This window comes from Manis javanica, chromosome 10 (genome assembly GCF_040802235.1).
Source record: "Manis javanica isolate MJ-LG chromosome 10, MJ_LKY, whole genome shotgun sequence".
Lineage (NCBI taxonomy): Eukaryota > Metazoa > Chordata > Mammalia > Pholidota > Manidae > Manis > Manis javanica.
The window spans coordinates 63,980,454-64,007,511 of NC_133165.1; the positions used below are offsets into that span (position 1 = coordinate 63,980,454).

The 27,058-nt window shown below is 38.2% G+C and overlaps 1 protein-coding gene across 7 annotated transcripts in view; it reads right to left on the reverse strand.

Moving 5' to 3' along the window:
- The window catches only part of GRIP1 (glutamate receptor interacting protein 1), a 643,653-nt gene that overhangs the window by 125,618 nt on the left and 490,977 nt on the right, over window positions 1–27,058 (reverse strand). For all 7 annotated transcript variants that reach the window (XM_037007170.2, XM_037007167.2, XM_037007164.2 and 4 more), the window contains 4 exons: window positions 14,902–15,037; window positions 12,593–12,738; window positions 6,396–6,479; window positions 2,097–2,172 (listed from right to left, as the gene is read on the reverse strand). In XM_037007170.2, the coding sequence (XP_036863065.2) occupies window positions 2,097–2,172; window positions 6,396–6,479; window positions 12,593–12,738; window positions 14,902–15,037 (442 nt within the window). The remainder of the gene's footprint in view (window positions 1–2,096; window positions 2,173–6,395; window positions 6,480–12,592; window positions 12,739–14,901; window positions 15,038–27,058) is intronic.

Sequence of the window (27,058 nt, forward strand, 5' to 3'; positions counted from 1 at the left end):
CCTCATTAATTGAACTTAATGGGGTTTGGCATCAGTTGTGACTAATCACAAGTGACTTAGCCAAAATAGTTCTTTCACACGTTCTGCCATCCTTATTTGCATTTCTTTTTAAGCATGAAGTGTGATAGTATGAGAGCAAACCAGGAATCCTGAACAGAAAATTGATGCAATATGAAAATCAGTAATAAGATAGTAGCCACCCATTGGCAAATACCCAAGTTACCCACAGTTAACTCTTGGGGTACAAGAGTACTAAAAGCACATTCCCCTTTTTTCAGGGTTTTTTTCCTCAATGTCTAAAATTGATTTATTAGCACCCAGAAAATAGCATTTACCTATTCTCTCAAAGCCAGGTGAGCAGAAAAGCCTGCTGATTCCATTCAATTTATTACCAGTGAACCCGCACAGGATAGGGAGCACTGATAAAAAATATCCCTTGTCTGATAGTGTTCCTACTGATGTATAAGGCCATTCTGGCAACCATTAAACTGATGCAGCCTCATAGTCCCTAAAAGAGGCAGGCATATACTATTCTCTGTGCTGTGACCATGGACACTCAGGCACTGGGAGATGATGTCTCAGGACACTGGTGACACTGCTCAAGTATAGCCAGGGAGGCTTCCAGATTATAACCCTCCTATCTTAGGGAGGATCACTGAGATGACAATTCAGATGGGGGGATTATAAATTTAGGATCTGGAAAGAATAAAAACAATTTTTGAAATATATTTCAACTAGATAACTAAGTATTTTGACTCTAAATTTTTATCTTGAATCTTAGACTTCCTTTAGTCCTCAATTAATTTGGCCATATGTAGCTCATAAACTAGTAGCCTGTTTCCAGCATTTCTGTCAACTCCAACTCTAAATGTTAAAAAGAAATGTAAATATTCTCATTTGCTTCAGGAAGAATAATTCACAAAAGATGCACAAGCAGAGAATTTCCATGGAAATTTTGACTTTGTATTATTCTCTGCAAAGGCAAATATACTTTAGCACAGGTGTGACACCAGTGTATTCATATTCCTCTATTTTGTATTAAATGTCAACTTTTAAAAAAAGTGAGCTGACTGAATGAGAACTGAAAGAGGGTAAGCCTGGATTCCTATCCTAGTTCTTCCACATACTAGAAGGCACGTCATTTGCTCATATGGGTCTCAGTTTTGTCACCTGTAAAATATGGATAAAATACCTCATTTAGTAGGCGGCTGTGAGGATAAAATAAGATAGTGTCTGTCAAACACTTAGCAAATTTCCTGGCACATGGTAAGTACTCAATGAATAATATTTATTATTACTATTTCTATTGCTTAAGAAAAAGATTTAAAAAATTTATCCTGGTCTGAAACCTAGTGCAGAGTCAGGGGTAATCAACTGTGTTACCCTACCATTATGGAGTGAACTTTTGCTGTGGGAAATTAATATAAAGATAAGTATCTCCTGAGACATCTAAGTGGTGAATTTACTTGGGACCCTCCAATGATTATGATATGAAAGCTGAAGGAGCTGCCCTTCAGATACTCAAATTAGCAAGGTAGAGGAAGCTCGAAACACTGACATTTCCTAAAGGTCACTTCCATTCTGGCATACATAAGCATTGTCAAAAGGTCATAATAATAATGATAAGAAAAAGGATGTTGGTAACAGTAAGAATCAGAATACCACCCCTTATCTTTCCTGGTTAGAAGATTAGCAATTGAAGATGATGCATTTCAAGTACCTGCCTTAAAAGAGCCAGCAGTCTTTTATTAAATACCTATGGTATGATAGGTCACCTGCAAGGTACCATGTATCTTCAATCTTTGATAAAAGTGAAAACCTTGGAAGGTAAGTAATATTGTCTACATTTTACAGTGAGGGAAACTGAGCTCAGAACTGTTAAGTCATTTAACAAAGACACAAGGAAATAAGTGCTGGATCTGGCATCAAATCTTCTCTCTTCTGATTCCATAGTCTAAACTACTTCAGTTTTCACATTCTGAAAGTTATTTAATATCTGTCCTTTACTCTGAAGTTTCTAATTCATCAGCTTCTATGCCAGAGTCCCCAGCTTTATTTCATCTAACTGGATAGTGAAACAGGAAGAAGAAGGTCACCTGTCAGCTGGCCCTCCAGGACGAACACATGTTATGACAACGGGACGAGATTTATTTCGATCATCATGTGCTCCTCCTGGCCAAGGAAAGAAATACAGCTTAAAAAAAATGTTTTCATTAAAATATTAACTTACAAAATGCCAGTTGAGAAACTAAAGTCCATTTTGTTGACATGTGGAAGAAGCCATGTAAAATTTTCCTGAAAATCTTAATCATTTTATATGGAATATGTCTTTGAAGTCACAATTTCTCTATGTCTCTCTCTCTCTCTCTCTCTCTCTCTCTATATATATATATATATATATGACTGTAATCAAGGGTTATATATAAAATATTTAACAACTAGTGTGACAGGAGTATAAACTAATTACAAAGTGCAGGTGGGTACCTAGTACCAATTAACCTGGGCTATAATGCAGGTGAGTAGGTCTATGACCTGACATAAAGGAAGCAAAAACTAAAGTAAAACTTAAAAAAGAAAAAAAAAGTGAAGTGGCTGAAATGACTTCCATTAAAATTGGGGTGTTTGATAATTTTTGGCAAATTTGGCAGACTGTGTCATGCCAATTGTAATGTTTAAGTGGTAATTTTATGATAAAGGAAAATTCTTCTAAAAAATTCTTAGAAAAATAAAAGCTTTGCGATGGAAAGTAATTTATTACAAATTCTCTTTTAAATCCAGACCTGTTCATACAACTTCCTTAATCCATGCTCACTCAACCTCTACACTTGAGACCCACCAGTTGCCTTATTTAGTAGACCTGAGGCATCTCATTCCACATCTGTACACTGAGAAGTGTTAGAAGGTTCTTCCTAACATTCAGTGAATGGCTATCTCCTTCAACTTTCATCCACTAGTCCTTGGTCTATTATCTAGAGCAGTGAAATGAAACTGTATAATGCCTTCTACAAAAAAAGTCTCATCTTAAGGCTGGGCATTTCCACTTTCTTACCTATTTTTTATGTGAGCTGATTTCCTTGTACCTCACCATTCCGGGATGCCTGGCTGGGTGTCTAATGTGCCAGTGTCTGATACATATGAATGTTACTGTCAAGTATCCCTTCCCTAAATTTGGTAGAACAGACTGACATCTCCCAAACTTGGAGCGGGTGGAGCAGTCATTTTAAGAACCCAGCCTAAGAGAACAATTAAAAGGCATTCACTGTTCTGATGAAGGCAAATGCTACCTTTCTGCTCACTTCCATTACAAGTGATTCATTCAGTCTGGCTGATGGGTAAAAGCTCCCTTTTCATATTTTATTCTTTCATTCAGTTCAAAACCATTTCTTAAAATTCCTCCTTACTTAAAATAGGAAATGCACAACATTCTCAGAAAAAAAAACAACTTTAAAATGAATATCATGTCAGTAAGGTATAGTACATGCTTACTCATATTTATATAATTACTATTCTGTAATTACTCTTTTGCAAGGTGATCATAAAAGAGGTATGCTTTTCCCTGAAGCGGTATTGATTTAGAAAAGTATGGGGGCTGAAGACAGCACAAAACGTCCCATAATTTTGATTTGGAGGCTTACATTTAAACATTTAACAATGAGTGCACTTCAAAGTGTGAGATAGCTCTACATTTCTTGGTATGTGACATTTTATCATAATTTGAAATAATAAGCCAAGTTTAGTTTTGATTCACTCATGCTCTAAAAGTTTGGAGCTACAAAGTAAAACAGAGACCATGCAGAGACCAGTGGTTGTCTGCTGCACGCTGGCATCACACACCCAGGATGTTTTGAAAGGAGTATCAATGTCAGATCACATTGACATTGAATAATGAGCTCCATATGTTAGGTGAGTAGACTACCTATATTTTATAACTGAGGATGACTGGGTGAAGAAAATGTCCTTGTCTAAAGTGAAAAGGAAATTAGTGGCAGACTGCTTGTCCTATTAGCGCAAACCATCTTCCTTAGCCTGGTGGCAAGGGAATTTAGCTGAAATTTAATTCTTCAAGTGTAGCCAGAATGTCGCTTTTCATTCTGAGTGCTACGCTGTTTTTTCGTGTGAACTGATTTCCTTGTACCTCACCATTCATGGCTGCCTGTCTGGGACTCTAATGTGCCAGTATTTCGATCTGTCAAGGTTTTAGGCCCTGTAACAGAGAACATTAGAAATGTAATTCCATTCATCAGCTAAAAACCTGTATTATTGTTCTATGACCCAGTCTAACTGGTTAAGGAAAAATTCTCCAGTCCTGAGTGTATATGCTCCATCTGCAATACCTTTCCTTCCTTCCTGAATGTCCCAGGATTTTACATTGAACTAAGCTCAGCTCAAACATTATCTATGCTATAGTGTTTTATCTTCCATAAAAATATTTACCTACAGGACTTCCTCATTCTGCAACTCTTTCTGTGATTAACCAATGATTCTTAAGGGATGGGTGGTGGTCACCTTTTGAACAAGGAAGATCTTCCAGAGGGGCCTCAAACTGACCTAAAAATATAAACTGTTTATCTGATTCTCATTGAAAAATTATGCCAAATACCACAACCAATATTCTAAGGGAGTTATTAAAGCCTACAAAAATGCCTTACTCATAAAGTTGGCTCATTTAATTGGTTTTTAAATCAGTATAATACTGAGAAGTCAGATGTCCACACAAATCTAGGCAACATTCAAGTATTTATTCATCATTGATTAAGTACCTGTGAGGTACTAGGTAGTATTCTAGACTCATATTAAAAAACTCTTACTATGCATGCTTAGTAACTTAACACACATAAAGATAGTTGAAATTCCTGCAATTTGTGGGAAGGACATTTTGTTAGCATTGTATTATCAGTTTTCTTGAGGTGGTTATGGATTGCATTTGCTTCCGTTCTTTTAGTTCTTAATGATAAATTACTGTTGGCTTAGCTCTTTCATTAGCAATTTGATTTGTTCAATTGATTAACCATACAGCAACCAGTGATGACTATTTGCACCAGCAGTGTTTTTTACTGCAGCTTTTCAATAACGAGGGTTGTAGGCATACAACTCATGTGCACCTTTCTTTTGCACCTATATTGCAAAAACAGATACCGCCCTCTGAGCTAAAATTACTTGTGTGCTAACTTTTCATTATATTTACATTTACTTTGTTATTTTACACAGAAATTTGGGAATGGTTAAGGTAAATTATTAAGGTAAATTGATCTTGTTGCCCCACCTAAAAATAGGACTTGGTCAGCACAGTGTAATAAACCACACAGTGATTTCCTAGTTGCCCATTTTCTCTGCTACTCACTTGGGTACTTAATCAATTTATGTCTTAAATTCACTGGGCTGTAACTCCCTGTAGATGGGGGTCCTGTCTCAAGACTCCATAGTACTGGTCCAATGCTGACAAGTCATTAATAAATATTTGATTGATTGACTTGTTAAATGATTGACACCAAATGGAATAAATGCTTAAAACTCCATCATTAAGGCAAGTCTATATAAGTGAACACATCACTTTTATTTCTTGATGCATGTCTACTTATGAAGATGCTTTATTAATTTTAATTAATATCTTAATTTTGATAGAATTTTGACTCTGGTGAAGTATAAAATATAATAGATAAAAACAAACAAACAAACAAAACCCCTAAGAAATATGAGATGTTAAAAAAAAATCCTGATGCCTAATAGTCCCCTATTGAACCTCACTGTCACACTAGGAATTACAAGTTGTTAATGTATGTATAGTCTCTTAGGGATAAACTGCTAATAAGAAAAATAAAATATTAAAAGCCAGAATTACAACTCAGAATTAATGGACTTATAGACAAGTTGAACCATCTGAAATCTTTATTAATGTCATCCCATAATGAGATAAGTCAACTTGATGTACACAGGTACCCAAGGGATTAGATTATCTTCAATTCATTCTTAGAAAGCTACAATAACAAGATGTCTTTCAGGAGAAAATAATTTAAACAAAGTTGCTTACTCCTAGTGTATTAAATTAAATCAAACTAGACTCATCAACATTTTTGACTCCGTGACACAGAAAAATGTAAAGGGAAGACTAAAGACACAGCAAAAAGCAGCCAATCACTAGGATGACTGTGAATTAACAAGGTGCACAAACAACGAAACTTGCTCTGTATTCATGGTCTAAAAACAAAGCCAGGTCATTTGGATTCCCCACTCATTGCTTTCTTTCTCTGAAGAAGAGCGGGTGTAAATATTATAAGGTGACTTTATGCACTGGAAATATCAATTTTTTGAGGATGACTTTCCAGTTCACTCCCAATATTTCATTGGCAAATTCTCCAAGAATATCTGATGGCTCATATTTTCTAACTACCACCTACCTCGTATTACAAAACCAAAGGTATTGCCTTCTTTATGTAAGGTGACTTCCACTGTTCGGAAAATAACACTTGATCCTTGAACAGCTGAATTCAGAAAAAAGACAGGAAATAGTAAGTCATAAGTCATTATAACATTTCTAAATTCTTGATGTAGCATAAAATACTATAGATCCTTGTTGCAAATAATTATTGTTTTGAATGATAAAACAGCAACAATTTCTTTTCAAAGAAACTGTTAGAAAAAAGTAACTGGAATGACACACAAATACTATAAAATAGTCATTTGTATAAATGGCTTATACAGGTTCAAGTGGAAGCAAAATCATAGGTACTTCCTTTCCTCCTGTGTAGCCAGTTTCAAGATAGAGGGCAATATTCACATTATAAGAGAGGCAAAACAATTGTTCTCCCTTTGTAATATGTAAAAACAAAACGACTTTTATAAAACTTATTAAGTAAGTAATGTATTTACATTTTTTTTTTTTTGCAGCCAGCACAGGAAGAAAAAGTATTACTCTCAGACTGCCATTAATAGGTGAGGCTGAAGCAAAAAGATCTTCTTAACATGATAAAGAGCAATCACACAAAGATACCAGTGAGCCAAATGAAATCTGGAGGGCATAAGGGATTCTAAGCATATTCAAAATATTACTACTGACTAATAAGGTGAAGCTCTACTTAATTTTACTTGATACCATCATGCTTATGTGGTGTTTGCCTGCTTATTACTCTCATTTCACAAAATGAAATTGCATGGCTAGGTTGGAATCTTCCATTACATCACACACATTATGAGGGTATAAGTTGTATGAAGGTAATGTACAGTCACTAAACTATTCTGGAAGACTTTATTTCAAGAAACTGGTAATTCTGGTTATATGGTACACTATTACTGAATTAAAAAAAACCAAAATCTTCACAAGTGAATATTTTATCATGGATATAAGGACGATTTCACTCATGGAGATGGAAGGGTTTGCAAACTGTAGAATTTGATGGTTTTGGATCCTTGTCTTGAATTTGCACAGTGATATCGAATCACCTGATACTGGGTTCATTATCAGTGATAGAGTGTTTTACATTGTTACTAGATCTCGAGGGGTTTATTACATAAAACTATCAACAAGAAATATACAGACAAAAATTTAAAGGCACCTTTGAGAAGAACATTTCTTGCCATTTACAGAAATAGGAAGTAATTTTAATTAAGCATTAATTACAATTATTTGTAATTATTGGAAGTTCTAGATCCTCAAAGGAATGAACATGATTGTGAAAAGTACACAGTTAAATTCACAAAACTGCACACATCTGGCCAGGACATAAAGTACAATAAGAACTTGGATCTGCTGAAAAAGAACATAAACCTTCAGCTGGACAAATGTTTTGGTATACTGCTGATTTAATTAAATGTCACAGTCTTGCTCTCATGGGACTTTCAGTTTATTCTAATCAGCTAGGAACAGTACATACAAATAGCTAAAAGTGTTGATCTACAGTTTTAATTAAATTTAAAAAACTGAGTTCAAATGAAGTGTTTTCTGATCTTTGTGACCCAAAAGCCATTGGAAGAAATTGGCAAAGAACGTGATCTTTTTGTTTTCTGGGTAAGAGAGGGAAAGATATAGGGAGAAATAATTAATGAGCATCTATGGTGTGCCAGGAATTCTGCAGAGTGGTTTACAAATATTATTTTATTTAATCATTAAATCAACTTTCAATTATATATGACCAAATTCTAATTTTGGGCCACCTGTCCTTGTTGGCTGGGTGTCCATTCTGGGAATGCAAAACACTGTCATTTTAATTTTGCTTGAGTTAAATCTTGCTGACCATAAACTCTAACAATCAAATCTAAAGTCAATAGAAAGACTTTTAAGATTATTTACATTTTTAGATTATCCACACTATTGCTGTCCACTGTTTACAAAGACAAATGTGAATCTAGACTAGACTGCATTTTACTCTATTTAATGAAATAGATTCAGTCTTTATAATTTTTACTTGCAAGACTGTCTCTTGGTGACTGGGTTCTCATATTCAGTACTGGGACATCCTATATTGCCATGTGACTTTGACTCATTACTGCACTTGTGGACATAAAGATACAATTAAGGGCTGTCCCCAAAGATTCAAGTCCAGTACACAGAAGGGCTAAGTAAAATCAACCTTGCAATGCAAAAATTCTCTTTCTCAGTGTTTGAGTTGTACTCTTGTCCCTTGCTTGTATATGTAGGTCAATACTCTCATACATGCATATTTATATTATTTTATTATGGTAGGTTATGTTTTTCTAAATGATATATTACTTTCTTGCCTCCCCAACTCCTACTCAGTGGGAGAAGAGGAGTTGTATACTTTTTCACCTCATTATGTTGGGCATGCCCATATGACTTGCTTTGGCTAATACGATGTTACCAGATGCAAGCAGAAGCTGGAAATTGACTCCTGTGATTGGGGTTGTCCTGTTTTCCCTCTGTGGTTGCCACAGGAAGAAGAGCTTTCCCTCCCTGGGTGGCTGCTACCCTTTTAGACTGAATCCCAGAATGAGTCATATGGAGGAGACCTGAGATTACGTCCCTCTCTCCTCTTCCACCACCATCACCACCACCACCATCTACCATCTGTTCATATCTCTTTTAGAGTTAGAACTGAGGAGTAAGCAGGCTGACACAGGATATGCTTTAACTGATTTGTCTGAGTTAAGGCAGGACTCCTGACAGAAAGCTGGTCTGATTTAGCTGATAGTTTAACAGTGAGGACTGCCTTTGCCAATCAGTCCCTGTAGCAGACATTTTCCATAAAGTAAATGAGGTAATAAATAGCAACAAGGTTTGAATGGAAATGGTTATTTGAAGATGTATAAAGTAAGTGGCATGGCAGAAATTATACCCTTTCCAACTATATAAGCTCATGATAAAGAATTTTAGGTGTTAACTAAAATGCAGATGGGGATTATGTAATATTTCAAAATTCTCTAGGGGTTATGTGCCCCAAAATACGAAGGCACTGCCTCAATCAACTTTTAATACATAAATACCAGACATACAGTTTCGTACTACTCTCTCTAATTACAGTCTCAAAATACTACCTAATTTTAAAACCAATTAAGAACTTTAGAGCTCATGTAGATTGATCTTTTCATTTACAAAAAGAAACTGAATTTTAGGAAGGGTAAGAGGTTTGCCCAAGGTCAAGCACACACACACACACACACACACACACACACACACACACACACACACACACACACACACACACCCTGCCACATACCCTTCCTACCTCCACTTCTTTCTAGACTCTTAGATTGGCTGAGCCTCAAATTACTGTGATTCTTGGGAGAGTTCCCAGTCGCCTGGCAGCTTACCTTCCGGCAGTCAGCTCTCGTCCCAGGGCCTCGCAGCTGGTGGCCAGCTCCTGCTCTAGCTGTCTGAGCTCAGTGAAGGGAGACTTACTTATCCTTCAACTTCCCTGAACTCAAAGATCTTATTAATTTTTTATCCAAACATACTAGAGACAGAGATAATCCTTGGAGAATAGACCTCTTCTGTCTGATTTCTACCATAACATTCTTACTTTTGTGTTTGCAAATATTTTTTCCCCTTTTTTTCAACAGTTTTACTGCACAAGGAAGGAAAAGTTGGTATTATCACCAAGTCGCCACAGGTTTTAACCCCTGAGTATTTCTGATATCCACCCTCTCCTTTTTAACCTCACTAACATTATATTTATTTAGGATATAACCTCTCTTGGAAAACTGTAACAGCCTTTGGGCTTATAGCCTTTGGTCTAGTCTCCATTTGGCTTCCTAAAATTACAACTCTACAAACTTAAATTTGATGATACTATCCCTTGGCATTAAAAAACTTTAAAGGCTCCTTATTGCCCACCTGATGCCATCTATACTCCACCAATATGGCTTACAAGGCCCTCCATGGTTCATTCCTTACCTTGCTGGCCTCATCCATCTCCAGGCCCTCGATTTCCCTTTGTGCTCTAGCAACTCCAATCCCTTTACAGTTCATCCTGGGCCCCGGGCTATGTTTCAACCTTCTTGCTGTACCCTCTGCCTGAAACGTTCCTCTTCTTACTAGATCTGCATAACCTCCTTCAAATCTCCCTAGGAACTCTTAGCGCTGGATCGGCCATAACTTGGCAAATCTCCACTATTGGCCTTGCCCCTGGAAAGTGATACTACGAGTTCCTTTTAGGAAGAAGTTGTGTTTTACTGATATTTATATCCCCAGTGGAAGAAAAACACTTAATTGAAGGCCATTAGTTCTAGATATCTGGCTTCTCTTGACTCCCAGACAATGATTTGAATTAGTGATTTCAAAGCAAATGGACTCTTTTAAAGTTCAAGAAAACACAGTAATTTCAGTGTAAGAACAATAATGATGGTAATAATGGCTAACACACACTATGGCTTATTATACCCTTTTCAACTATACAAGCTCATGATAAAGAATTTTAGGTGTTAACTAAAATGCAGATGGGAATTACGTAATATTTCAAATATTTGATCACTGCAAGGGCCCCCAAACTGGTCTTTCAGAAGTATGTGATGATGATCTAAATATTTTATGTGGATTACAGCACTGAATTCTTATACAAATTCTACTTCCATTATAGCCATTTTATGGATGAGAAGCCTAAGGCTCAGAGAACTTAACTACATGCCCAAGGTCACAAAGCTAGGTAGGGGCAAAACTGGCTTTTAACTAATATCAGTCCAAGCTCTCAACACTCAATTTCACTGTCTACTCTTGGTGAAAATGGAAAAACACTGTGTAGCAAGCTTTCCGAACACAGATTTCAATTGATTTTGTTGTAAAGTCACCATTAGATTTTCAGTGTTAGACTTTACGTTTAAGATTTTAACATAAAGACCTTGTGACTGGCTACATGCACTTAATCCTTAAGTGCTCTCATCTGGTCCCAAAGCTTCAAATGCCATCTATGTTCCCATTACTTTAAATTTAAATTTCCAGTCCAGATCTTTCTTCCAAACTCCTAACTGTACCTCTAGCTCTGTTCTTGACATTTCCTTTTTGCATGTCAAATAGGCACCTTAATAGTAGTAGCATTTCAATGAACTTTGGATCTTCCCCTCATGTATCAGCTCTGCACACATTCTTGCTCCCCCCCATTAACAGCAACTCAGTCCTTCCAGTTACTCTGGATCAAAACCGAGGGTGGTCCTTAGCCTACCAGTGCTCCACAACCCACATTAAATTCATCAGGAAATCCTGTTGGCTCTACCTTCAAAACAGATCAAGAATGTGATTGCTTTTCACTGTCTCCATCACTGTCTTTCACTTTGATCACTGCAAGGGCCCCCAAACTTGTCTTCCAGAATCCACCCTTGCCACTGCAGCCTATTTTCAACACAGCAGCCAGAAGGAGGATTTGAAAACATAAATTGTATCATGTTAGTCCTCTGCTCCAAACTACAGAATACTTTCCTATATCACTCACAGTAAAACTTCAGGTCCTTCCAGTGGCCTACAAAGACACCACACCCTTTGTGTTTCTGACCTCCTCTCCTACTTCTCACTCTACTTCGTGCTCACTCTGCTCCAGCTACACTGCCCTTCTTAGTGTTTCTAGAACAACCTCAGATATATTCTTGCCTTTTGATCTTAGCAATGGCTGTTCCTTCCTTCTGCAATTCTTTTCCCCCAGAAATCCATACAGCCAACTTTCTCACCTCCTTCAAGTCACTGACCAATGCCACTTTCTTAATGATGCTGTTCCCAACTAACCTATTTAAAATCACAATCCTACCCCAACCCCAGCATTCCAATCTCTCTCCTTGCTCTTTCTTTTTCCCCACAGCACTCATAAGTAATTTACTTTTTTATTGTGGTTTTGCTTTGTTATCTGTCTTCCCTTGTTGGAATGCAAACTCCACTGATGTCCACAGTGGTGGCTGGAGCATAGCATATGTTCAATAACTCATTGCTGAACAAATGAATCATTATTGACTATAACAGTCAATCCCAGCTCTTACCAGTCCAGAAACGCAAACAGCTTTCTCAGGGTAGCATCCACATTAATAGTTTAATAACAGGAGGGGGTGTGCTATGCTGTGCCATTCTTGAAATGATACAACAATGGCAAAAGGGGCAAAATGAGAACCAACTGTCTTAGGCAAGACTGTGGTGCAGCTCTTCTGCCGGGTTATGTTGACTTACAGACTGGTGGCAGCTCATACTCCACTTCAAGAACCACTCTTTCCCCAACATTCTTCAGCAAGCTGATGATCTCATCATGGCGGAATTTGGCCAGGTTGATCCCATTCACTGCTTTGATGTAGTCACCCACATCCAGCTGATCACTTCTGCAAAACAGGGAATGTTGCTTCAGTGGCTCCATCCTCTCCACAGGCCCCAGCGACTATGTTTTGTACTTTCTCTTCATGAATACGCATGCAGGCCCAGAAGGCCAGCACAGCAGAAGCCCCCACCTCCTAGGACAGGGCTGGCCCCTGAGAGGGGGAGCGCAGCCAAGAGTGGATGAGAGATGGCACAGCTCCCATCACTCATGTGACTAGTGCACCTCAGAAGGCCAATGCCAGGCCTGCTGCTGCCTCTGACTTTTTCTTAACCCTTTGCTTCTTTTATTTTTAAAGAGCACCATAAAACAAAGTAAAAAGAATGTTTTTAGCTGCCCTGCCCATAAAGGGTTGATCCTCTGGGAACGGGTTACTCAGATTCTGGACACACCAGGGCTTTCTCTTTCTTCTCTAGTCTCTCTCATTTTTGTTCCTTGCCTTTTGGACATTTCCTAGCTTTCAGTATCCTCACTGAGAGTTTGTTGAGGGCTAAGGAAGAGTCAGCTTATTTTGCTATTTATTGCCTACAGCAGGACTGCTGTAAGGAGTATTGGTATTTAACTGTTGTTAAAAGCAGTATCGGTGAAGGAGAAATTACTGTGAAAGTCCTGGCTTTCAGTAATATTCTCATCTCTCTTTGCCACCATAATAGAACCTGGGCTGCTTTTGGGGATCCAGCCTGCCTCTACTCTAAGCCAAGAGCAGGCGGCGAGACCAATGATAGGACTTAAAGTTCGTGCCACTGATGAGGACCTTCAATAATATTTCCTCCCCAAATAGAAATACCTAATTCACTTGTTTTATTTAAGGCCAGCCCCATCATTCCTCTTTTGGCGAGCCTTCTTTATCTGCTCCAGTGGCGGGGTACCTGTCACTCAGCGCAGGCTTACTGACCCTCCCTGGGAAACTTAACTGCCTAATGCTCCGTGACAGTTTTTATGCAGCTGCTTTTTTACTAGTATGCGGTGCTATTATTGTTCCCAAACTGTTCATGTTTTTTATACCTTATCTCCTAGAGTAGATGATAAGCCCCTTAGGGCAGGGCCCTTTAATTCCTTTGGTTTACTATCTGTAAAATGGTAGTGCCTCCAACAGTGAATATGGGGTAATTATAACAATGAGTGTACCTGGCACAGAACTACTTTGAATCTCAGCATCCATACGCCTGGGAATGGTGTTGCCTCCCTGTGTATCCCTACGCCTGGGAATGGTGTCACCTCCCTATCTTTACCTGCTTTGGCGGCTACCTGTGAAGATGCTCTGGAAATGAGGAGCATAGCATCACAGCCTGACTATGCCTGTTATAAATAAAGGAGGCTGTGGGTGTGGAAAGAAGTCTTCTAAAAGGCTGAAGGAAGGAGATTAAGGCGCTTGTGTTGAAGTCAGCCTTACAAACAATACCTGGACCCCTGCAGCAATCAATTAGAGCAAGCTGATAAATGGAAGAAACAGGTTGATCATCGAATGTGATCATTATTTCAGATGACACTTTCTAAGGCAAGAGCTCTAAAAATTGGTGATTATGTGGACAAGAGCATGGGGGTCCAGGATTTAAGGCACACCGGCTTCACTTTTAATAAGACCTGCCTGTCCCACCCCCACTGCCTGAGGCCTTTCTGCCTTTGGCAATGACTAGTGCAGTCTGCAGTTACTCAGAACAAGGGAAAAATGAGACTTCCTTATCAAAGCCTTCTGTCGTTTTGGAAACCGCATTTTACCTTTGGAAAGGGACGTATCCCAAGTAAAAAAGTGGAGATTCGGGACAAGCAACATTGTTACACAGACCCTTGGGGTTGGGCGTCTCTCTCTTCCTAGACTAGCCTGCTCCTCTGTGAGGGGCCCCCCATTGCATCACAGGGGTCGTCTGCACTTGGATGATCGAAGTGTCTCGTTCCCCCTGAAACCCGTCTGTTGTTCAGTGCCACATTTGGGGACTAGAGCCATACAGGCGTTTGAAACTTAAAGGGCCTGGTTACTCTTGAGATGCCACAAGGTCTCCCTGGTGACTGGCGCAGGTCCGAAAGCTAGGCTTCTGCAACTTGCCCCTGTGTGCTTCTGCCCAGCAGATGGCAGCTGTCATGTTCTCAGAGACCTTCTCTGATGGCAGTTTAATTTTGAATTAATTATTCCCCATGCTCCGTTTTCTACATTCCCCTGAGAGGCGGTTACCGAGCAGCGATCCCTCCTTGCCGCAGGTTGGATACCCTTGGCCTGCCGTCCTTATCAATCCCGCCAGATACTGTCAGGCCCAGGGTCGTGCCTTCCTTCTTCATCAACTCAACCACGGTGCAGCCCTTGAATTCTTCTGTGAAAAGAAGAGTATTTGCCTTATTAAATGAGAAAAGAAGTGCAAAGCAGTGTTCTTGTGGGTGGTGAAAGGACTCTTTCCCATAAACTCTTTCCATTTTATCTTTTTTTATAAGAATAGATCTGTGGCCTCTCTCTTTTCCATTGCAAATTGCAAAGTGTCTCATAAAGATATGCATGCAGATATCCCATTATAGGTTATTAAAATGAGTGCCAGTGAGGTAGTTCACACTGGGTTCAAAATAAACTCTCTGCCACGGCTTATGTACCAATGACAACATTCACCCTTTGTTACCTGCCACTCTTGAGTGACTTCCTCTGGTTTCTTTCCTTGTAACTCCAAGGGAACATTTGACAGTTTTAAGATAAGGGGCTAGGACAGAATTTCAAATAATGATACAAATGCACATAGGTCAGCACAGAGTCCCAGGTTCCAGGTACATGTCAGCTGAGGAAACCAGCAGACAAAGAGAAGACAGCTTTCTACAGCTTCAAGAAAAATATTAGTGACGCTCTCTCTCTCTGTCTTTTTGTCTTTGAGAAAACAAAGTACAATAGGTTCATGTAACAAGTCACATTTCTTCCAGAATGTGTTACATTATAGTAAGGCAGGGTTAGTCCTCAGGATCCCCAGATAGCTGCAATAATTTCTCATTCTCTATTTTCAAAATTTTAAAAGCTCACAGAGCTTGTGGAAACAATGCCTATACAACAAGAGGGAACCCAAGTGTTTTGATGTTAGGCACAACAGAAAGTAAAAAAGTGAATATCTTTCCTTTCAGAAATAAAAGTGAACAGAGTCAACATTTACCTACCCGGAGGCCAATTATGGCAAACACTGCTGTATAATTCTTTTGTTAATGATATTCCCTCCTCTGCATACATGCTTTCTGGGTAGGGGTGGGGAAACTGGACGTTTTTCAATTCCTTCTGAATCAGAAGTTATGAATTGAGGGGTTATGACTTTCTAGGACATCAAAGACACTCATATTAAAATGTGAGAGTAGACTTCCTTTTTCAAATTCAGGCAAAAAACTTAAAAAGGATTATTTGCACATCTCTGTCCTTTCCTTAATTACACATAATACGGTTAATTATCACTTCAAAAATATATATGAATGCTTACCATAAAAGTTTTTAAACTGTGGCTGCTGGGTACACTATTCCACCAGCCACTGAAAAAAATCAAATCATATCAGAGAAAGAAATAATCTCTCATCTGATCTTCTAAGGCAAATAAAGAACTCAGGGAAAAAGGTAAGGGGGCAGGCCATTGATTTCCTCAGCGACATACTGGCTGTTATTCCAGGCAGGGCTTTCAAGATTGCCAGGGCCTGTGACCTTGTGGCCCAGGAACTTTCTTTTGTATGGTACTTTCATAACACTGCACATGTGAGTTGTTATTGTCCTTTAGAAGTGAAACCAAGGAAGAGCCTATGAGTGTGAATCATGTCAGCTTTACTACATTTTGTGTGTGAGACCGTATAATGGTTGAAATCCAAGAATCAAAATTCTTGTCAACTGCTTAAAAGCACAGGGCCTTTTACATCATTTACCAGAAGCATCTGTAACACATGTCCATTACTATGCGCATTTCACTTGTGCCCTCTTAAAACAGAGCAATAGAACACCCAATACATCTCATAAAAACATATAGGCTCAGTGATCTCAAACAGTTTCATCCTAACAAGCAATCCCATAAATTCTTCTTGGCAGAAAGCTAGGTATAAATTACTACAAAATGAGGTTAAGAATTAAAGTAGTGAAAAATCACAAAATAGATGATGACTATTCACATTACAGGGATGTTAATGTGCCTGAAAATTTTGCCCAATGAAATAATTCTTTCCATTTTTAAAAAATATGTAGATTGATCCTATGTATTTCAGCATTTGATTATAGATCTTTACCTGAAGAGTTGGAAGCACAGGTTCTTAAGGGCCTGTCTTAAAGGTCAAGAAATGCACAAAGAAGCAACTATGAATTAGGCATATTATGCCAATGAGAAATAAGTTTCATTTAATAAGAATGTCATTCCTATTCAGGTCTTCAAGAACATGCTTCCCACATAAAATGGGGTGCCACCTACAAAGGTGTAGCCTTATCAGATGTGAACAATGCAGTTTTCTCTGGAGGGAACTTAGATCCTTCTCAGGCGTATGGCCAAATCCTGAAAATCTAGAAAAGCTCAATTCCTTTAGTTTAATTTGATCCCTGTTAAAATATAAATCTACCTGGGCTGCTTTTTAAATTGGTAATTGTGAACTAAACCTCTTGTTTAAAAATATTTCAAATCTTTCCCCAAGAGTTAGTTTAACACAAAAGGAAGAAAATATTCACATGCCAATTAGCTAATTTGTACATTCATTAATTCAAGCATTTACTGCGTTCCTACTAAGAGCCAGACAAAAAAATCTAAAGATGGACAAAGTCAGAGGCACTCACAGCCTAGTCAGAAAGGTGGATGAGTCACAGACTATTATGCCAGAGTGTGGGTTTTGGAGAAGGTGGCCACAGAGGAGAGGGTCCTGGCAATGATATAAACTGAAGCTTTGCTTGCTTATCCAAATATAACATCTATTTCACAATTTTGTCTTCTGTCTCATCTGTTTGTATTTATCAATCAGGACTAGCTGAGCAGAACAGACCAAAGTAGGAATCTAAATTAGGACAAACTCAGGAGTAAAGATAGAATATTGTTGCAAGAAATGTGCTGAATCACAAGAATGTTAACTGCCAATACATATTTCTAGTCCCTGAAGGACTGACTAAATTTTTCATGGGTATTTCCAAAGAGTGGAAGAAAAGAAGCAGTCTGGAGAGGGATAAACATGCTTCTGGAGTTTGCTTTCTGCTAACTCGCACTCTTGACTAGACTAATCAATCATTTTATGTCTTTTTTGGTGTTTAATCTTTGCGTAATGATCTAATGACAAAGAGAAATGAAGACAGATGCACTCATTTGCAAGAATTCACTTACATATCAAGGCTTACTGAGCAAAGCTCTGCAATGAAACAGTGGAACTCGGGCAAGTCAATACGTACTGACAGTTTCTTTCCTTGGGATTTAAATTGCAAATATCCCTCCCCAAATTAAGAGGGCCATGGAGTGAAGACACTAATCTCTCCAAATTAGCAAATACCACAGGGAACAGATGATGCCTAACTGGCTAGGAATGTGACGGTTCTGGCTTTGACATTTTCTTTAATCGCCATATTTAATTATCTTAGAAAAGAAACTGCAGGTTTACATCTGTACCAGCCAGTAGTCACTCAACATAACCAACAGGAATCTCACTGATAGAATAGGATTTAGCTGTTTGCTGTTTTTCTTTGTGTTTATAATTTAACCCTCTTAATTACTGAACTCCAGAAAGTTTTAAGAAAAGTAACAATGATGCCTAATGAAAGCAAGAGAATTATGAAAAAATTCTTGCATATAGGAAAATCCAATATCATAGATAGTCACCTAACATGCAGAAAATCACAGCCTTTATATAAACAAACAACAGCCAGTTAGAAGTTATCATAGAAGAAAAGAACTACCCATTTACAATAGCCAAAAAGTAAAATTCCTAAAAAAAATATTTAAGGAAAGATGTATAAGATCTATGTGAAGAAAACATTAAAAAGCTTCTGATGGATATAAGATCAGAACAAATGGAAAGGCATACCATTCATTCATTCAAGAAAAACTGAACACTTACAATGTGCCAGGCACTGTTCTAAGCTTTGGAGATAGAACAAAACAAAGGAAAATCTCTGTCATCTAGGCATCTAATATTCCAGCAGATAGCAGAACCCCACATCAAAAATATATCAGTTCTCCCTAAATCAATCTATGAAGTTCACAATATCAATAAAAATGCCAATAGGATTTTTCCAACCAAGATACATTTTATATTATATCCTTGCAAAGATTCTGTGAAAAATGGTTCCTAAAGTATACCAACTGCTATTTAATGTTGCTATGAATGAAGAGAGTCTACCCACAAAGCCTACCTGAGTGAAACCGTGATAACTGTGTATGACCCATACCAACCATATTTCCACCAAGAAAGATGATGAACCAGCAGGGCCCTAGAGTTGGGAGGCTGGCAAAGCCCCTGTACTGTCCCCCAAATACTGGCCAGATTCTGGATCTACTTGGATGTAACAAAGAAAAAAATAAAAGGAAAATTAGTATCACAGACATAGGGGATCAGAACCCATTATTAGACCATCTTAGTGTTTTGTAATACTGCTTTGCACAGAATACAGGTATGGCTTAAATTTTTACTTTGTTCTGTGAAACTCTGGGTGTCTGGAGATTCTTGCCTGATTGCTTATTTAAAAAGTGTAATTAGGAAGGTTCCCTCTGTGTCACCCTAGTGGAAGGATCCTGCAGGCCTGGCCTTGGGCGATTCCTTTCTTCCTTCCTTGGAGGAATGCCTGGAGCACCTGAATATGATAGGGAGCTGAGCTTAGACCACCAGCAGATGAGTCACCAGCTGACCACAAGCACTGGGTGGAGCCAGAAGACTGATGACCAAGATTCCTGAGATAATCACAGGTCATCTCAGCACTGACTAACTGGAAGAATGGGCAAAGCTGATCATGCACCCTGCAAACCCTTTCTCATATAAACACTTGCTAGTGAAAGAAAGATGGCAGCTTGAGAAGTGAGGCAGAAACCTCATCTCCAAATCACATAAAACACGAAAATACAGCAAAACAACTATATCTGAAAAAGTGACCTGAAGACAGCAGAACAGACTGCCTATATCTAGGGAAAAAGAGAAGACATCACAGAAAAGGATAAAGTAGCAAAGCTGTGACCTGGTGGGACCCAAGCCCTACCCCCACACCAGTCCACAGGCAGGAGTAAGAGAAATGCAGGGGAGGGAAGGACTGCTAAACTCCTAGCCCTGGAGATCTGCTCTGGGAGTATGAACCCACATTACATGGTGCCATGGATATTAGTGGGGTTAGAAAGCAAAGATGGGCAGAATACTTAGAGACACTGAGGTTCCAGCTGCTTGTGGAGAAGAGGTATGCACAACCAGCCCTGCTGGGACAAACTAAAGGCAGGCAGTTTGAGGGACACAGCCTACCACTCTTTCCTCCCAGCAGGCACCAATCCTGCTTAACTGCTGCCCCAGACCTGGCAATGGAGGCAAGCCGTTACAGCCAAAAGGCAGGGAACTCTCCCAGCTGAGCTCTTTTCTCCCAGCAGGTGCTGGCTCCACTCTCCTGCGACTCTGCCATTGATGCAGGCATAAGGCAGCTCCAGAGACCAGACCTTCTGGGCACTAGCAGGCACCACCTACACAAAGTTATTATTCCATAGGAAACACTAAATAAAATGAAGAGGCAAAGGAATTTGGTCCAGACAAAATAACAAGAAAAAAATGCCAGAAAGAGGGCTTAGGGAAACTGAATCACCACTCTTCTTGATAAAGTTTTCAAAATAAAAGACATAAACATGCTCATGGAGCTACAGAAAAATATTCAAGATCTCAGGAACAACTTTACAAAGACATAGAAAATTTGAAAACTACAGTATTTTTAATGAAACATACAATGGAGAGATCTAAAAGAGATTAGATGAGGTAAGAGGAGATGGCAAATGAAATATAAATTAGAGAACAGGAATACAAAGAAACTGAGGCACAGAGAGATAAAAGGATTTCTAGGAATGAAAGACTAATAAGAGAGCTGAGTGACCGACCAATCCAAAGGAACAAAATTCATATTATAGGGGTTCCAGAAGAAGGAGAGGGAGAAAGGGGTAGAAAGTCTCTTTGAGGAAATAACTGTGGAAAAATTCCTCAGTTTGGGGAAGGACAGTCACTCAGGTCATGCAAGTACAGAGATCTCCCAACACAAGGAACTCTAGGAAGACAACACCAAGACATAATAATTAAAATAGCAAATATTAAGGACAAGGAGAGAGTATTGAAAGCAGCCAGAGTGAGAAAAAGGATCACGTATAAAGGAAACCCCATCAGGTTATCAGCAGACTTCTCAGCAGAAAAGAAGGGGCTCAAACCAAGAATACTCTACCCAGAAAGATTACCAATTAAATTTGAAGCAGGGATTAAACAATTTCCAGATAAGCAAAAGTTAAGGGAATTCATCACCAACAAAGCATCTCTATAGTACATCTTAAAGGGATTGCTCTAGATGGAAGTACTCCTAAGGCTAGTGCTCTGTCACCAGAGAAAATAAAACCACAGTGAAGGAAGTAGACTAATTCATTACTAAGCAAATGCAAAATTAAATCAACTACCCACAAAGTCAGTCAAGGGATACACAAAGAATATAGAATATGACACATAATATATAAAGGGTGGAAGAGGAAGAAAAAGAAGGGAGAAAAAAAAAAGAACCGTTAGATTGTGTTTGAAATAGCATAATAATAAGCAAATTAAGTTAGACTGTTAGATAGTGAAGAAGCAGCCCTTGAACCTTTGGTAATCACAAATCTAAAGCCTTCATTGGCAATAAATACATATCTATCAACAATCACCCTAAATGTAAATGGATGGAATGCACCAATCAAAAGACATAGAGTTACAGAATGGATAAAAAACAAAACCCATCTATATGCGGCCAACAAGAGACTCACCGCAAACCCAGAGAAATACACAAACTAAAAATGAAGGGATGGAAAAAGAAATTTCATGTAAATAATAGGGAGAAAAATGCAGGAGTTGCAGTACTTGTATCAACAAAATAGACTTCAAAACAAAGAAAGTAACAAAAGACAAAGAAGATTATTATTTAAAGATAAAGCGGTCAGTCCAACAAGAGGGTACAAGTATTATAAACATCTATGAACCCAATATGGGAGCACCACATATGTGAAACAAATACTAACAGAATTAAAGGCAGAAATAGAATGCAATGCATTCATCTTAGGAGACTTCAACACACCTCTCATATCAAAAGACAGATCAACCAGACAGAAAATAAGTAAGGAGAAAGAGGCACTGAACAACACAATAGAAAAGATGGACCTAACAGACATCTACAGAATACTACACTGAAAGCAGCAGGACACACATTCTTCTAAAGTATACACGGAACGTTTTCCAGAATAGATCACATACTAGGCCACAAAAAGAGCCTCAGTAAATTCAGAAGGATTGAAATTGTGCCAACCAGCTTCACAGACCACAAAGGTATGAAACTAGAAATAAATTACATAAAGAAAACAAAAAACTCACAAGCACACGGCCATCCAACATGCTCTTAAATAATCAATGGGTCAATGACCAAATTAAAACAGAGATCACGTAATATATTGAGACAAATGAAAACAACAACTCCACAGCCCAAAACATGTGGGATGCAGCAAAGGTAGTTCTAAGAGGAAAATATACAGCAATACAAGCCTATCTCAAGAAATAAGAACAATCCCAAGTGAATAGTCTAAACTTGCAATTGATGAAACTAGAAAAAGATGAACAAATGAGGCCCAAAGTCAGTAGAAGGAGGGACATAATAAAGATCAGAGCAGAAATAAATAAATTTAAGAGGAATAAAACAATAGAAAGAATCAATGAAACCAGGAGCTAGTTCTTGGAGAAAATATACAAAATAGATAAAACCCAAGCCAGCCTTATCGAGAAAAAAAAGTGTCTACACACATAAACAGAATCAGAAATGAGAAAGGAAAAATCACTACAGACAGCACAGAAATACAAAGACTTATTAGAGAATACTATGAAAAATTATATGCTAACAAACTGGATAACCTAGAAGAAATGGACAAATTTCTAGAAAAATACAACCTTCCAAGACTAACTAAGGAAGAAACAAAAAATCTGAACAGACCAGTTACAAGCAATGAAACTGAACTGCTAATCAAAAAACTACCTAAGAACAAATGCCTGGACCAGATGGCTTCACTGCTGAATTTTATCAGACATTTAGAGAAGACCTAACAGCCACCCTCCTTAAAGTTTTGCAAAAAGTAGAAGAGGAGGGAATACTTCCAAATTCATTCTATGAGGCCAGCTTCACTCTGATACCACAACCAGGCAAAGACACCACAATAAAAGAAAATTACAGACCAATATGCCTGATGGACATAGATGCAAAAATACTCAACAAAATATTAGCAAACTGAATTAAAAAATATATCAAAAAGATCATCTATCATGATCAAGTGGCATTTATTCTAGGGGTGCAAGGATGGTACAATATTCAAAAATCAATCAACATCATATATTACATCAACAAATAAAGGACAAATATCACATGGTCATGTCAATTGATACTGAAAAAGCATTCAACAAAACTCAACATCCATTCACGGTAAAAACTCTCAAGAACATGGGTATAGAGGGTAAGTGTCTCAACATAATAAAGGCCATATACGACAAACCCACAGCCAACATCACACTTAACAGCGAAAGGCTTAAAACTTTTCTTCTAAGATTGGGAACAAGACAAGGATGCTCACTCTCTCTGCTTTTATTCAACATAGTACTGGAGGTCCTAGCCATGGCAATCAGACAACACAATGAAAAGGCATCCAGATTAGTAAGGAAGAAGCTAACCTGTCACTGTTTGTAGATGACATGGTAGTGTACATAGAAAACCCTAAAGACTCAATCAAAAAACTACTAGAACTAATATCTGAAGTCAGCAAAGTTGCAGGATACAATATTAATACACAGAAGTCTCTTGCATTCCAATATGCTACTGATGAACTATCAGAAACAGAAATCAGGAAAAGAACTCTATTTACAACTGCATCAAAAAGAATAAAGCTAACCAAGAAGGTGTAAGACCTATATCCTGAAAACTATAAGACACTCATGAGAGTAATTAAAGAAGATACCAATAAATGGAAACACCTCCCATGCTCATGGATAGGAAGTATTAATATTGTCAAAATGGCCATCCTGCCTAAAGCAATATACAGATTCTATGCAATCCCTATCAAAATACTAACAGCACTTTTCAACAAACTACAATAGTTCTATGGAACCACAAAAGACACTGAATAGCCAAAGCAATCCTGAGAAGGAAGAGCAAAATGGGGGCATTATACTCCCTAATTTCAAGCTCTACTACAAAGCCACAATAATTAAAAGAATTTGGTACTGGCACAGGAAGAGACCCATAGATCAATGGAAAAGAATAGAGAGCCCAGATATAAACCAACACATGTATGGCTAATTAATATACAATAAGGCAGTCATGAATATACAATGGAGAAATGACAGCCTCTTCAACAACTGTTATTGGCAAAACTGGACAGATACATGCAAGAGAATGAAACTGGATTATTGTCTAACTCCATACACATAAGTAAACTTGAAATGGATCAAAGATGTGAATGTAAGTCATGAAACCATGAAGAAAACATAGGCAAAGCTCTCTTGAATGTAAACATGAGCAAATTTTCCTGGACACATATCCTTGGGTAAGGGAAACAATAAAAAATGAACAAATGGGACTACATCAAACTAAAAGGCTTCTGTACTGCGAAGGACAACATCAGCAGAACAAAAAGGCATCCTACATTATGGGAGAATATATTCATAATGACTTTTTCGATAAGGTGTTAACATCCAAAACATATAAAGAATTCACACACTTAAACAACCAAAAAACAAATAACCCGATTAAAAAATGGGCAGAGGATCTGAATAGACACTTCTCCAAAGAAGAAATTCAGCTGGCCAACAGATACATGAAAAAATGTTTCACATTGCTAATCATCATAGAAATGCAAATGAAAACCACAATGAGATATCACTTCACACTAGTTAGGATGGCCACCATCCAATAGATAAGAAACAACAAATGCTGGTGAGAATTCAGAGAAAGGGGAACCCTCCTACACTGCTGGTGGGAATGTAAATTAATTCAACCATTGTGGAAAGCAGTATGGAGGTATCTCAAAAAACTCAAAATAGAAATACCATTTGACCCAGGAATTCCACTCCTAGTAACTTACCCCCCAAAAACAAGATCCCTGATTCGAAAAGACACATGCATCCCTCTGTTTATGTCAGCACCATTTACAATAGCCAAGATATGGAAGCAACCTAATGTCCATCAATAGATGAACAGATAAAGAAGAGGTGGTACATATACACAATGTAATAGTATTCAGCCATAAAAAACCTGAATCCTCCCATTTGCAATAACATGGATGGAGCTAGAGGGTATTATGCTCAGTGAAATAAACCAGGTCAAGAAAGTCAACTACCAAATGAGTTCCTTCATTTGTGGAGTATAACAACAAAGCAAAAGTGAAGGAACAAAACAGCAGCAGTCACAGACTCCAAGCAGGGACTAGCAGTTACCAAAGAGAGGGGTTGGGGAGGATGGTTGGGGAGGCAGGGAGAACGGGACTAAGAGGCATTATGATTAGCACACATAATGTAGCGGGTCATGGGGAAGGATGTATAGCAGGGAGAAGACAAGTGACTCTATAGCATCTTAATATGCTGACAGACAGTGACTGCAATGGGGAGGGGGGCAGTGAGGACTTGATAATATGAGTGAATGTTGAAACCACAATGTTGTTCACGTGAAACCTTCATAAGATTGTATATCAATGATACCCTAATTTTTTAAAAAAGTATAATTAGGCCTAAACTAGAAACAGGGAGTTACCTCTAACTTTTGGCAAGTCCCTAAAATTCAGGGGCTAAAGAGGGAATTACAAAATGGACAATTTTAACAACTGTGTCTGAAAGGAGGGAGACATAAAAATGTGCTTATAGCAAAGAGAGATAAGGAGTATGACAAGGGTGAATAAAGGGTTATCATAGGACCTCTAATCAAACTGGGCAAAGAGTACTCAGGAGAGCTCCTTGAAGGAGTTATCCCAAAACTGAGTCTTGAAGACAGCCTTAGCTCAGCAACTGAAAGGAGTGGAGATGCAAAGGCAGGGGAACAATGAATGGTAGGTGATTCGTGGGCTCTGGGGAGTGCAAGTCCATCAGTTCAATTTGCACTTTCTTAATTCTGGCTGCATGTTAGAAATACCTAAGGAGCTGTTAAAATCCTAATGCCTGGCCACCTCAGACCAAATGAGAATACCTGCTGATGAGAATTTTTTAAATTAATTTTTATATTGTGAGAGAACTGTAGATTCCCATGCAGTTACCCTTTCCCTTGCTTTCCCCTACGGTAACATCTTGCAAAACTATAATACCATATCACAAGCAGGATATTGACACTGTTACAGTCAAGACACAGGACACTCTCATCCCCACAAGGATTCCTTTGTAGCCACACCCACTTCCCCCCTAACCTATTCTTCATTAACCCTTGTCAACCCCTAACCTATTCTCTATGTGCATAACTTCATTGCTTTGTCATGCAATCATACAGTATGAATGCTTTCTGGTTGACTTTCTACACTCAGTATAATTTTCTGGTGATTGATTCAAGTTGTGGGTAGCAATAGTTTGTTACTTTTTATTGTTGAGTAGTATTCCTTAGTGTAGACATACCATCGTTTGTTAAACCATTTAAATGTTGAAGGATGTGTGTGTTTCCCATTTTGAGCAATTACGAATAAGGCTGTTATAAATATTCATTTACAGATTTTTTGTGAACATGAATATTCATTTCCCTGGGATAAATATCCAGAAGTACATCTGCTGGTTCATAAGGTAGTTGAGTATTTAGCTTTCTAATAAACTGCCAAATTATTTTCAAGGTAGCTGTAACATTTCATATTCCCACCAGCAATGTATGAATGATCCATTTCTCTGTATCCTTGTCAGCACTTGATGTCACTATTTTTTATTTTAGCCATAATGATAAGTGTGTCAGTGATATCTAACTGTGGCTTTAATTTTGGGGTAATTTGAGTCAATTCCTTAATGAAAAATGTTGAACAATTTTTTGTGTGTTTACTTATTTGCCATCCACATATCCTCTTTAATGAAATGTCTCTTCATGTCTTTTGCCCATTTTCTAATCATACTGCCTGTTCACTGTTGAATTTTAAGAGTTGCTTATATATTCTAGATATAGTCCCTATTGAATATGCAGCTTT